The sequence below is a fragment of the Micropterus salmoides genome, unplaced genomic scaffold (genome assembly GCF_014851395.1).
Source record: "Micropterus salmoides isolate LMB-PRFRI ecotype aquatic unplaced genomic scaffold, ASM1485139v1 Ms_hic_scaffold_13, whole genome shotgun sequence".
In the NCBI taxonomy this organism is placed as follows: Eukaryota; Metazoa; Chordata; class Actinopteri; order Centrarchiformes; family Centrarchidae; genus Micropterus; species Micropterus salmoides.
In genome coordinates, this window is record NW_024040374.1 from 29,515,795 (window position 1) to 29,530,497 (window position 14,703).

General features: G+C 39.6%; 1 protein-coding gene across 1 annotated transcript in view; it reads right to left on the bottom strand.

Annotated features, from left to right (window-relative positions):
- The window catches only part of LOC119901238 (meprin A subunit beta-like), a 31,018-nt gene extending 16,352 nt beyond the window's left edge, over positions 1–14,666 (bottom strand). Inside the window, exons 1-11 of the mRNA XM_038716824.1 lie at positions 13,859–14,666; positions 13,678–13,705; positions 13,073–13,123; positions 12,945–12,988; positions 8,593–8,671; positions 8,363–8,480; positions 7,733–7,911; positions 7,118–7,336; positions 4,930–5,079; positions 3,371–3,577; positions 1,890–2,146 (exon numbers count right to left, since the gene is read on the bottom strand). Of these exons, the coding sequence (XP_038572752.1) occupies positions 1,890–2,146; positions 3,371–3,577; positions 4,930–5,079; positions 7,118–7,336; positions 7,733–7,911; positions 8,363–8,480; positions 8,593–8,671; positions 12,945–12,988; positions 13,073–13,123; positions 13,678–13,705; positions 13,859–13,900 (1,374 nt within the window). The 5' untranslated portion in view covers positions 13,901–14,666. The remainder of the gene's footprint in view (positions 1–1,889; positions 2,147–3,370; positions 3,578–4,929; positions 5,080–7,117; positions 7,337–7,732; positions 7,912–8,362; positions 8,481–8,592; positions 8,672–12,944; positions 12,989–13,072; positions 13,124–13,677; positions 13,706–13,858) is intronic.
- Positions 14,667–14,703: the final 37 nt, after the last annotated feature.

The following is a 14,703-nucleotide window of genomic DNA, read 5'->3' on the forward strand; positions in this document are numbered from 1 at the left end:
TCCTTATTAATTATTTTAAAAAATACGATTGTAAGTGTTGTGGTGTCAAACTATGCCTGTATAACTTTTAAAAAAAATACGGTGGGACTGAAGTTGAAACATATTGGTGGATTTCTAATCCAGTAATGTAAAAAATATAAAGAGAGATAAATGGTAATAATAATTACATGTAATAATAGTTAAAAAGTGGAAATTGTAACATTAATGAAAGGGTTAATTTGGTAAAACAGTACAAGAAAAAGGCCACTAGATGGCGGTATAGGATAAGAGATCCACCAAAGGGGAGGAATGGTCAGCGAACACCATAGGTGGAGTTAAGGTGTAACGCCCACCTAGAAGGAGGAGATAAGGAGGAGTTAAGATGTAACGCCCACCTGAAAGGAGGGACAAGGTGGAGCTTAAGGTGAATATAAGGCGATGTTCGCTGACCACCAACTCGGTTCCATCCTGAGACCTGCAGGGATGTTGCTCGGGTTTATCTGTCCTTTATTGGAATAAACTCTTTTGCACCGACTCTTGACCGTCTCCAGTGAAGTTTTTGACTACGCCGTTTTTTGACTAAAGAAGAAATCTAATAGAGTAATTTTATTGAGTTTATTACGTTGGTTAGGGTAGGGACCAGGTCTTTTACTGGCCCGGCCGGTCCTTATTTCCGACCCGACAGCTGCTTTCAAAATCACACCAATTAACTTAAGGTTGAGATATTAAAAAAAGTTGCATCAGTATATGATGTTGAGGCAAAATAAGTATTTTACTGAAGTGTAAAATACTAAATCCCTGCAATTAAAATCTATCTAGGCCTACTACTATTTACTTAAGTAAAAGTATGTAAGTATTAGAATTAAAATATAGTAGTATCAAACAAAAAAGTACTCATCATGCAGAATAAATAGGAAAATTATTACTGGGTTATAATAAGTCGTGTATTCAAGTGTAAGGTGGGGCTAATAGCAGCTGGGTAATCTAAGACAATTTATCGTAATTTATTAGTTGATTTATATTATTTTGTAAGTACAATATTTGCGTATTAAGTGGCATAAAATGGAAAAGTACCTCCAGTAAAGTAAAAGTACTTTAAAATACAGTAACTAAGTACTTAAATATATTGACTTTGTTACATTCCAACATAACAACAAATTAAAACAACTGCCAGGGATGGAAAGAGCACTTAGCAAGTAAAATGTTCCATTAAGTACTTCTATAAAAATGTACATGTAAAGGTAAACAGTAGTGTTACTTCCATTGGAAAAAGGGCTGGGGGGTAAAATCAACAGTTATATCAAGGAGAAGCTGCCTTTAACTATGCTGAGGTACAATAATGCTAACCATAACCAAAACCCACAATGTCACCCTTAATTTAATTGTATTGTTGTGCTTCTTTGCACTGTTCAGGAACTGCTAAGCCCTGAAAGCCCCCACCCCCACCCCCACATGCCTTGACACTCCAGTGGCCAGTGTACATTTACATTTGAACACTTGTTTTCCAGAGTATCAGCAATAGCCTACACAACAGGCATGTCAGGGTTGGCAAATGAAGAGTTTGGATGGTTGTGTATGTTTTTAGCCTCTCCAAAACACTAAACCTATTAAAAGAGCTACCTTTGGCTAATTATCTTGCTACCAACAGCAGTTATTATCATTTCATTACCTAGCTATATTAGTTCTTGGAGTTGCAGGTTAAAAGAAAATAATAAATAAATAAAGGGGCTGATGGATAGAAATTAGAAGCCTGCTTTTGATAAGTATTTATTGTTATTTTGGGGAATTTTGAATTTAGGCATTGCATATTGTTTGTTGGACTGCTACATGCCTCTCTCTGTCTAAATGAATGTCTCTGTATTCTTTTTATTGAGCAAAATGAAGATAAAAATCATTGAAAAGGCATTTACCTGGAAGGAGTAACCTGCTGGTGACAGAAAGCGAGGGCTGTACAGTTTCTTTCCTGCTGGTGTGGTGGCCAGCAGGCCGGTGATGTTGTGGATGTGCCAGATGTGCTGAGGGCACTTTGTGGATGACAGGTTAATGTCATCCAGAGAGAAACCTCCCTTCGATGGCCCCTTTCCCCTCACGCCCTCAAAAACCACACGGGCCTTCCTGGTCACATTCAGATTGATGTTTTGCAGTTCCCAAGAGCCCCTGACGCCTCCTGAAAAGAGGACAGAAAATAGATATTAATGACTATTAATCAATAATTCATTACTACGTGTAAGGTTGTAGGTGAAATCTACTCTGACTTCACATTATATACACTGCTCCAAAAATGAAGGGAACGTTTAAATCTAAATTCTAATCTTAAATTTAAATCTCACATCAGACCTTGATGAACAAATACAGTAGTTTAAAGTCTATACTGTACATTGGATACTTCATTGAGGTCAAAATGATGTTACAACGATGGATATCAATGTCGATGGATATCAAAATCACCAATCAATTGAGAGATGGATTCACTGAACACCCCACTGAAAATCAAAGTAAATAATTAAAATCACAGGGTGATCCTTGGCAGCGTCAGATGCACCGATACATTATGTCCTAGAGGTTCTCAACTGGATTCAGTTCTGGGGAACGTGAGGGCCAGTCAGTGGCATCAATGCTTTCATCATGAAGGAACTACCTACACACTCTGGTCACATTAGGCCAGGCATTGTCCTGCACCAGGAGGAGCATAACGTTCATCACAGCGTCTCCAGATTCTTTCACGTCTGTCACATGTTCTCAGTTTGAACCTGCTCTCATCTGTGAAGAGAACGGGGCACCAATGGTGGACCTGCCAATTCTGGTGTTCTCTGGCGAATGCCATTCGAGCTGCACGGTGCTGGGCAGTGAGCACAGATCCCACTAGAGGACATGCACACCAGTAGCCCACTGGAGGTCAATTTGTAGGTCTCTGGCAGTGCTCCTCCTGTTCCTCCTCGCACAAAGGAGCAGATACTGGTCTTGCTGTTGAGTTGATGCCCCCCTCCAGCTGTCCTTGGCACACATGGATGAGCCATCCTGGAGGAGCTGGACTACCTGTGCAACCTGAACGGGCTGCAGGTACCACCTCATTCTACCAGTAATGACATGGACACTTTCAAAATGCAAAACTAGAGAACAGTCAGTCTGGAAGGATAAGGAGAGAGCAGTTGTCTGCGGGCAACACCAGCAAAACCCTTCCCTTCTTGGGGTTTGTTAGCTGCTGCCTCTCCAGTGCTCCTCTTATCACTTTCATTTGCACCAAACAAGTGAATTTCACAATCACTTATGCTTCCTAACTAGACAGATAGATATACCTGAAGTTGTATTGACTTGATGTTATACTGTGATGATTAAATGTTCCCTTATTTTTAATTATATATTATACAATACGCAATATTTAATTTGTTACCTGAAATACTCTTGAAGAGCTTCAGTTTTCTGCTGCGGTCATCCTCTCGCACCCAGATGTTGAGAACATCATCTGCTGCCCCGGTGTTATGGAGGAAGAACTGCAGACACTGGGCTCCAGGTTTGGGATAAAGCCAACGACTCTCCAGGACTGCACGGTCACCAGGTTTAGCAGAGGCCGTGCTGAAGTGCATGAAGAAGCCTTTTCCTGAGGGCAGAGAGAACTTGTTGGGTGGGATTCAAAGTTCTTTAGCAGCACAGGGGTGGATAGCTCGTTAGCATAGTGTGACCAGTAAATCCCAGAATTATGTTTCAGCTTTTTACAGCAACCAAAAAGAAGACCCCTCTGAATTGTATCTAATAAATAACTAATATATACATCAAACAATAATCAATGTATGTTTACAGCCAGCCTGTATTTTGTAACGGTTATGCTATAAATCACTTCAGTCACCTTTGTTTTTAAATATCTGACCGGGGAAATGAATACCACATATTATTTCATTAGCTTTGCACCTTTCAGTGGGTGGGATATATTAGGCAGCAGTGAACATGTTGTCCTCAATGTTGATGTGTAAGAGGCAGGGAAAATGGGCAAGAGTAAAGATTTCAGCGACGTTAACAAGGGCCAAACAGTGATAACTAGACGCAGGAGTGTAAGTACCGACGGGGCCCAGCTAATTACAAGGGCCCACTAGGGATGGCGACAATTTCCAGGTGGATTACAATCAGATGCCGTCATTCATACATTCATACTGTGTTGCCATAATCAGTTGCTGTGCTTTTAAAACATATTTTTATAGGATAGCTTTTTCTGATATTAGATTTTATTTATTTATAAATTTTCTTTTAACTTTAAATTTTAATTCCTTAAGTCTTTCCTTGCTTTCATCATGTCTCTGGTTATCTGTTGAATGTGTTTTATTGTCTTTGCACCTGTGAAAGCACTTCGTAACATGGTTTTGAAAAGTGCTCTATAAATAAAGATTATTATGTTATTATTTTATTATTATGTTATTATTTTATTTTATTTTAAGTTTGTTCTGTGGTTATTGACATACTGTGTTAGCTGCTTTGAGTTGATATGTTTGATAGCTGGAGACAGCAGTTAGAGTCGAGGGATAATCACAATCACAATTTTGTTTGTAAATTTGTTTTTTTGTTTATTACATTATACAATTCAATTGTTTAGTTCATTTTATTGACACACTGAGCACCAAAGTAATATTCATTAAGATTTACTGGTAGGGTTGGTCGGTCGGTCATCTCTCTCTGTACTGTAATCTTTTTGTAGATAGATAAGACCAGTAACAGGACAGGCATCTAATTGGGACTAGGCTTTTACTGAACATTTGCGCTTTCCTACTTTGTACTGCAACTTCCTTTGGGATGAATAAAGTTTATCTGTTTTACCTTTTTCCAGTATTTCATTATAAAATTATACTGAAACCCAAGACGGCATTGATATATTGTGATGTATTTGGCATCTCTGGAAGCGTTCAGAGTCTCTAGATCTTAAAAGGACAACTCCAGGACTTCTTTTTGACGATTGACAGTCACCTTTGCATTGTCCCATGTTGGTGAAGTCAGTCTGAGGCCCTCCTTTCACAGAACTACGTTGTTCCCACTTTGCATTGCCAGGACCCTGAATCATCCCACAAATGTTCTCCTCCTCAAAGTCACAACTGTCCACGAATGTAGAAGACTTGGCTGTGGAGGGAAAACAATTTCATCAAGACACTTCAGTACACTTGACTTGAATGATCTATACGGTGTCTTGTCTCATTTGTTCCCATTCCTTTAGTCTCAATTATTTTACATTCTCAGACAACACAAGTTACATCATCCCTCGATTCCTTTTGTTACAGAGCCATAAAGTTAAATATATGCAAGCCAAAATGAACTCATTAATTAGCCTAAGAGAGAAGCCATGGGTCTGTAGAGTAAAAACCTAAGGACCAATGTGACATGTAATGTCAAGCTCTTTGAGTGGTCGGACGACTAAAAAGGTGCAGCTGTCTCGTAATACCACTTTGTACCTCAAGAAGTGCAATAGTATCTCTGGCCCTTCACTATAGTTTCAACTTTGAAATGTGTGCGAGCTAAAGTTTGCTAAATTACACAAGCTCTCTTAGCTTTTTTGGTGTAATAAATTTTTTAAATAACCAAATTTCAAGAAAGGAAATATTACACCTTACACCCAGTGTTGTAGTTCCACTGCTAGCCAACACTGTACTTTAATTATCTTAGCGAACAGTCTCCAATTCCCCGGACGAGCAACAGACTGTTTTGTGTTCACTGAACACGTTTGGATCCCGAAGAAGATCACTGTATACCTAGCCATCTCCTATTGCCTGCAGAAGGGAGACACGGATCAACTGTTTTCTTCAAGAAAGAAAGATAACTTCTACACCCCAGTCTCTTTCAACCAAGTCGACTTTGCTGTTTCCTCCACTGCTACGCGACGATTAGCCCAAACCCACAACGCAGCCCCATCATCAGTTTGAGGAAGCTCCACTGGAGCACGCCAGACGGACCAAACATGCTGAATCACCACCAACAGCTATCCATTTATCTTTGCAGAGATGGGTTAATAACACTGGTATTGTAAAGTAAGCTTCGTTGTTTTTGCTTTATTGTTGGCAAGTAACAAACTGTAGAGTCCTGTTTAGTGCTGTTGGTTTCTGTGCTAAGCACGTCCTACTGTTTGTGTCAGTTCCACCCTCGTTGGCTTTTGCTTGTGTTAGTTTTTCTGCCACTGCCACTTCAATCCTTTACACTTACTAAACTGACTAAATATTGGAATTTTTAAGTGAACAACCCCTTTATGACACTGACGGTTTGGTTATTGTAAGTCTACCAGATCCCCAACAATGGGCTCTGATTCTAGTGTCCATTCTGGACTAAGTCTGCTATTAGGGCCTCTAAGATTGTGGCACAGCTACTAGCTAACAACAGTTGACGGCAGTTATCACCTGATCACCTTTGTTGTTCTCGTGTATTGTTCTTGCTTGCCTTCTTCCCATAGTAGGCTACATCCTGGTGCCATGTGTTCCCCAGGTAAGCGACACACACGTGACTCATCAGACCAGGACACCTTCTTCCACTGCTCAGTGGTCCAGTTCTGATGTTCACATGCCCATTATAGGCGCTTTCAGCATGGGCACACTAACTGGTCTGCCACTACACATACAACAAACTGCGATACACTTTTCTGTCAGAACCAGTATTAACTTTTTTAGCAATTTGACCCACAGTAGCTTGTCTGTTAGATCAGACCACACGCACCAGTCTTTGCTCCCCATGTTCATCAATGAGCCTTGGAGCCCTGTCGACTAGCATGTTTAAACATAAGCATTTATTTAAAAAGATAAACTAAGCACAAGATGTAACTAACTAAAATAAACTGCACTAAACTAAGACAAAGAGATGTGCGTGTTTGTGTGTGTGTGTGCGTGCCTTTTGTTCTAGCATCTGTGTCTTGCAAGCACAAGCATGAACTCATTTGGCTATTACAATTACAATATACATTTCAACATATAATGCTGTAAATAAACATGTAAAAAGAATAAAACTTTCAATAAATATTTTTAAAGTGCGTAAATAAATCCAAAATTGTAACCCTAACCCTGGGTCGTCAGTGCTAATATAGCTCACAATATGTCAAACATCTATGATAATGGATGGATGGAAGGTAACCTGTCTCATTGATTCTTTGATGGACAAATGGCAGGCTGACAGAACTCACTGCAGTTGTAGAGACGGTTGAGCTTGGTTATGTCACTAGCACTGAACCCCATCCTCTGACCAATCACATCCATGAAGTGGGGGATCTTGGTGACGATGGTGGGCTTAGAATCAATGCTGAAGTACGTCTTTCCGTAGTGCATTACAGAGCTGTAGTCATAGGGAACGCCTAGAGCACTGGACACCGTGTCATTGTAGCTTTTGAAGTTGTTCTCTTTACCTGAGGAAGGCAGAAGAAGAATGTCAGGAAGAATTCAGCTGTTATTTTTTATGTAAGTATCACAAACAACTGCCAGTTGTGTTTTGTAAAAATTTATTCATGTAGCAGGCATGCATACGGAGAAAATGTAGGAGTAGTTTCTGTACAGTTTGGCATTTATTTTATAGTATAGTATTCACTAAACAGTTTACAGTTGCATCTAAAAAATGTGGAAATAAAATCAATGTTTTTTGAGCTGCACCTGTAGGTCTGGGCATTCATCAAACTTTGTCTGCTGATAAATGTTGTATTTCATGACTTGTGCAAATTAGAATTTTTTCCCCAATTATTTTAGATGCACCTGTACACTAATGTAAGTGATGAGCTGTAATTACAAGTGTCACAAATCAGCGTTACCAGGTTCAATGTGATCCCACATGATGTTGACGTAATCATCACGGTCGGCTCTGGACTGCTCGTGCCAGAAGCCCAGAGCGTGCAGGAACTCATGCTCAACGGTGTCTAGAGTATCACAGTATTCACCAATGGACAGCTGCTGCCTCCCCATACGCTGGTTGCCTACATAGGAGAAGCATCTACAGAGAGGGGAAGCAAGATGTTCACATGCAAGAGACTAACTGTGTCTGCCTTTTGGTGCTGGACAGGTCAGTCAGTATGGATGGATGAAAACAGGGTTGATGAAAGCAGTGAGACTAGACCAAATGAGTAACACTGCAGTACTTTAAACCACAACGACGAGCAGAAAACTGATAAAAGGTTTTGTAGAGCTGAGGGGAGCTGCATCTATTGATACCGTGCCATTACAAGTGACCTCTTTCTCATTGCATGTCATTTGACCCATCATGTACATAGAAATAGTGCAAAAACATTTGTTGAGGATGCAGTGTTGGCATCAACATCTGTTGGGACCTCATGTACACTCAAGACACTTTCAACCAGCAAGCATGTAAGTGCTGACATGATATTTGTCCTCCTCAACAATACAGTTTACATGAACTGAACACAGCAGTTTGAAGCTCAGCTCACCCTTTCCCTTTGAACACAGAGATGTAGTTCCCCTCTCCTTTCCATGGTGTGAAGTCAATGCAGGTCTTCAGTCTGTACTGGTCAAATGCCTTCAGGATTACTCCCTTTGCATTCATCTCTACACATTACAAAGTGTAAGAACATAAATATTGATAAAGCAAACTAATTTGGTGCATTTCCATAATAACATGCTAACTACTGTGTGGAGTTTCCAAAACACCGTGTCTTACCCAGACAGTCCTCCAGGTAGTAAGGAACGGTTGTTGGCCAGCGATACTCATCTCCTATGATTGAGTTTCTGATGAATGTCTGATGGGAACAAAGGAAACAACAGGCATAGAATTAACAATGGAGACATGAGAAACAGAAACTTGAACAGACTGACTTAAGAGTTTTTAAATTGCTACCTTTCCTTGATTTCCATCCAAACCAGATTCCCTTCAAGAAAATGAAGGTATTCCATCCTACTAGAAGACCTAATCATCTGTAAGCTTGTAGTTCTGTAAATTGTCCCTATCAGTGTAGGGGAATTACTCAGTGTCATTCAAAACAATCATATTGAGACCTGAGGCCAATTAAGTTGTATTATATTTGACTGCTTCAAAGTATAAGTCTCCCGGATCCTAAATGGGTTCGGATACACATTTTACACGGTAAGTCTGTTCATAGTCTGGTCCAACTCTATCACCTAGTTCCTTGGTCTGTTTAACACTATACGTGTAATGATGATGAAGACAGCACTGATAATGATGGACGTGATTGGAAAGTGCATCTGTGGCCACAAGCTGGTGGCAAAATGACCTGTGCAAGCTAGTGCCCCTGCACAGAAGGTGAAAGGTCAGACTCATCTCGGAATGCACAGATCTTTACGTAGCCTGTATACAATGGGACACAACAAAACCCTACTACTACTAAACCCCATTGGCTCACAGAACTGAAGGGAGGACTGCAGTTATCTTACCTTATCAGCAAATTAGCAATTCTGACATTAGCAGCCATGTCAATTAACAATCAGTCGGTATTATAGTTCAAGTAGGCAAACAGTCAAAGTCATCCTAGTTATGTTAGATGCAACAAAACTGCAAAGCTGATTCTAAGTTGCGTTTGTCAAGTCAGGTTGACTTTTAATGAGTTGACTAACCATGTGGTTTCAATCAGCAAGAGAGGACAGGCAGAAAACCTTGATGTATTTTCCATTGTGTGGTGTACACTTGATATGCAGCAGCACAGTGTATAATTTGTGTGTGTTCTCTAGCGCCACATAGTGGACAGAGGAAGTGATATTTAAGTCTGTCATGCAATGACCTATATTCATGAAAATGTATATTCATGTCAGGCCTCAAGTAAAAGTGTTGATGCATTACCTCCTATTGTCAAAAGAAGGGAACGTTATATAAAACATATTTCAAATAATTTCCTCATTCATGCAGTGTCCACTAGTCACAAACTTTTACAGCTGTGTCAACCAACCTCCAGCAGCTTTAATTGTGTTTTTTTATATTTAGGGCCCAAGCACGAACCGTGCGAGGAGGGATTATTAGGGCCCGAGCACGAACTGTGCGAGGAGGGATTATTAGGGCCCAAGCACGAACCGCGCGAGGAGGGATTATTAGGGCCCGAGCACGAACTGCGCGAGGAGGGATTATTAGGGCCCGAGCACGAACTGCGCGAGGAGGGATTATTAGGGCCCAAGCACGAACTGTGCGAGGAGGGATTATTAGGGCCCAAGCACGAACCGTGCGAGGAGGGATTATTAGGGCCCAAGCACGAACCGTGTGAGGGATTATGCACAGGGATTATTATTTCTTTTTTCTGCAAAGTAACCTCAATTTTAGGCACCTAAACATACTTGAAAACTCACGAAACTGCACATAATTCAGACGCGGTGAAAAATTTTGTATTTTACGGGGTGTCGCGCATGGGCGTGGCAAAATGGCTCGCTAGCGCCCCTTACAGAGCAGCCCCCAGACAAAGTTTCACCTACGTGTATGAAATTACTGTGGTACGTGTATTTTGGCCAGACGTACAAAAAAGCCTCTTGGAGCGATGCCCTACCCCCAACAGGAAGTCGGCCATTTTGGATTTTATGGTCATTTCTTGCGATTTACACACTTTAACGAACTCCTCCTAGGTATTTAGTCCGATCAACTTCAAATTTTTGCTGTGCAGTCTTAACCAATTGACGATTAAAAGTTATTCAAACGGTTATTACCAGTCAACCAGTTTTCCTGTGGCGTGCTGTCAAGTATCGATGATTTGCCATGAAACAGGAAGTTGTTATAATTTCAGTACACATGCTCAGATCTGAATCAAATCTGATAAGTATAACAATAGTCCCGCCCTGAACGCATCCATATGCCAATATTCCCTCAAAGTCATAGCGCCACCTGCTGGCAACAGGAAATTAAACATTTTATGCTGTAATGTACTACTCCTAGCAGGTTGGACGTGTCAACTTCAAAACTGTCCCAGAAAACCCTCAACACATGACATGACATGATTTGTCATGAAACAGGAAGTTGTTTTAACTTCAGTGTACATGCTCACGTCTGCACCAAACTTTACGAGCTTCATAACAGTCCCGCCCCGAACACATCTACATGTTCAGTTATAGTCGTAGTGCGAAGTGCTATGTAGCGCAACAAAGGGGACACAGGAAGTGATGATTATCATGTTTGTGGAGCGTCCAAAGCCCATGGCAAATTCACAGCCACACTGTCAGAGCTCCAGAATCTGCAACGCATCTGCCTCAAACCTCGACATGTGCCCACCCAACACTGCTTGCAGCTTTAATTCTTATTCTTACTATATTCTTATTCTCCTTCTTCTTGCCTACACATGTTTGCAGATACATTATTCTAATTTTCACATATATTTCACATATAAGCAGATGTTTCTTTATTACTTTTCTTTTTCATATCTGTTACAGTTGTTAAGATATAAGATAAATATTTTAATACAATAGTGCACATATATTCATTAAAATCTCAAATATGATACATGCTAAAGTAATCATACCTGCTATATTGGTGCACCATTGGGATATTCTCAGCATATTAAAGCATATATTCAGTAGCGCCGCCATGTGGTTATTTATGTTAGGTTTTGACTAACTCATGAACTGTGAAGCCTAATAAAACAGTATCTTCACAGTGTGTTCCTTGAAAAATCTTTCAACATTTTGGATTTTGCTTCTAATGGCACATTTTTCAGCCAATCTTCACCTAACTTGGGACATACCATATTAAGATGACCACGAACAAAACTTATTGGTTTATTTTTGGTTATCACTTACTATTTGTCTGTAATTGATTCACAAACATTTGAAAGCGTGGCCTGATGCACGGGCAGTACCTCTTCAATACTAAATTGGATTGCCACCAAATTTGGGAATGTTGTGCAGGTACATGTGTGTAACATTTCATACAATTCTACTCATAGGGGACTCTATAGTAATATTAAACATGACATTTCTACATTTCTGTTGTCTTTAATAAAATCAAATTTGATACACACTTCTCCATACGTATGCACACGACAGAAAGGAACATGAGACTAATGGCTTGACCTTGTGGCCAGTCATAAAATACTTTGTGTTTTGGTCAGTAACTCATGAACTGTGAGGCAATTTTTGGGCGGCACCTCCGCCCTGGGAATGTGTTTAACACATTGAGATGTGGTTTTAATAACAAAACCATGTGTTAAGTTATTTGAACTTCACCATTTTTTAAGACAAACATTATCTTTGCCTTAATAATCACTTGTTTACTGGTTACCACTTATTATTTATTCATCATTCTCTATTTCAGAGCTGTTCATACTGTTCATATTGTATATTGTATATACTGTATACCAAATCCACCTAACTCAAGTAGGCTAAATAACACCTGCACGTAATTTTTATTTATTCCAGCATCCTTTGCACTATGCTCAATTGCACTGTGTACATGTGTACATGTATACATGTATGTGCATGTGTAACTGTATATCTCATCCACGTCCGACATGCACATAATTATAATAATAATAATGGTAATAATAATTTACTCCTGCATCCTTTGCACTCTGCTCATTGCACTATTGTCTCAATCTGTCTATATTGTTTTGTTCATAGAGTGTATATATGTGTTCTCTATACTGTAGCTGTCTGATTTTATTATTGTATAAGTAAGCACATCGTGAGCATTACAATCCAGAGTCAAATTCCTAGTATGTTTACACATACCTGGCAAATAAAGCTGATTCTGAATACTATTACTAAAACACTTACAAATTCAGACAATTGTACCTATGTCCCTTGTACTTCCATATAATCCATTGTTCACATAAGCACACAATTCTAAAAATATTTTGAATAGGTACTTTCTGATTCGTTGTTTGATCTTCAATCTAATCACTATTAGGATCTAAAAAACAAAGTTGCGAAGGCTCTTTATGTTTGTGGAACAAATCTTCAAATGTCCCATCTCGTGCCCAGAACTTAGACAAAAAATATAATGTCATACTAAACAGGCCTGAATTTGCAGATTATTAGCAGCAGAAGAGTTTTTGGAGTCTTTGGTGTCTGTGCATACAAGCTTACTTCCTCCTGTACGATGTCTCCCTCCAGCAGGTCCAGACCAGCCGCTGCAAAGGAAAATTGAATTGGTTGATGAAAATCATCGTATAAGACGTATAAATGTAAAAAATAAAACTCAATGATACACAAACCTTCATTGATGCTAAAGATGTCCCAGTCTTGGCCTTCATCAACATCAATTTCTGCAGATGAAGAATCAATAATATGCTGCTCAAAATGTGATTACAGGAGGTAAAAAACATTATTATTATACTGTTTATTGGCACAATTAGCATTGAGCTGTGCCCCAATGACATGATAGGGCAGGGCAGGGGTGCGACTTATATGTGACTCTGTCACATATATTTTAGAGCTTATTCACTCTTACATGTATATTCTGCTGTGCGCTATTTTATTTGTATTTTATTTGCTATTTTAGGCAAAGAGGCACATATTTCTTGCAGGTGTTCATATTGTGGACACCTCAGCCACTGGAATACATTCCAGTGGGAAGTAGGAAGTTCTGAGTTACAACTTTTTCTGCTAAGCTGAATGTACAACTTCAGTTCGTGAAGGGTGCAGCAGGGACACTGTTAATCACCACTGTAAAATGCAATTGCAGATACAGGCATTCACTGGCAAAAGATCACAAGTGTTTAGGGTATTTCAAATCTTCTTACTCAAATTATACTGAATAAATTATTCTGTCTACCTTTTCACAGTAAATAAGATAAAAACATCTTAATAAGTGACTCACCTGTGTCACCTGTTAGCTTGGCTGCTGCCTAGTAAATACATTAGAAAGCACATCAATCACTTAACAGAGAAAACTGATGGCTTAACTTACTAAAGAATGAACTGACATCCTGGGACTCAACATTACAGCATTGTTTTGCATATTGTTAGTGTTTGACAAAGATGCAAAGGCTTACACTTACCAGTCCCAGGCCAAAGAACAGAATGATCCACCTGAGCGCCATGGCTGCAGCTGAAGACACACGCTCACTGTGTTGCTTCAACCTGCCTGAGTCCTGCTGTGTCTAAAGAAATTGTCTTTTATCTTTGAGCAGAAATAGAAATACTTACATGTTTCAGATTGAAACAGGATGCTGGTGTAAATTTACTATTTATGCCTTGTGGGTGTTAGTTCCTTTATTGCTCTGCATGATGCACAATTATGCAGAATACATGTATCTGCAAGGCTGCCAGCAACCTATCCTATGCTCTTTACTTTCAGCATAAGATGAGGAAATGAAAGAAATGTGGTTAGTGAGCTAAAGTGGTGTGATTGTGAATTGTACAGAAAGTTCTGTTTCTGTGTAAATGTGTGGCAATGGGGTGAGTGTGATGTAGTGTAAAAGTACTTTGAGTGGTGGGAAATACTAGAAAGGCATAATACAAGTACAGACCATTTACTATTTACAGTGAAGTGAAGCAGAAAGTTGCTCTCCTCTTTATTTCATGCACTTGGCATGTCAGAGCTAGACATTATCATAAACCTCCTGTGAGAGTCTCTGAAATTCAGCCTTATATGATCTTCACATGAGCTTTTGGCAAACCTTTTTCACATGTAACCAGTTCTCTCATCCTAATATACAGGTAGGAACAGTAAAGCATTAGCAGACCTTGGTAAACAGCTGGACCCAAATGGCCCAAAATACATGTTTTGGTACTGAGGTACAGTTTAAAGGAGACCTATTATACTGTATTTCCAGCCCTATATTGTAGTTCTGTGAGTCCTGTATGGCAGCTTTGCATGATTCAAAGTTCAAAAAAAAAATTC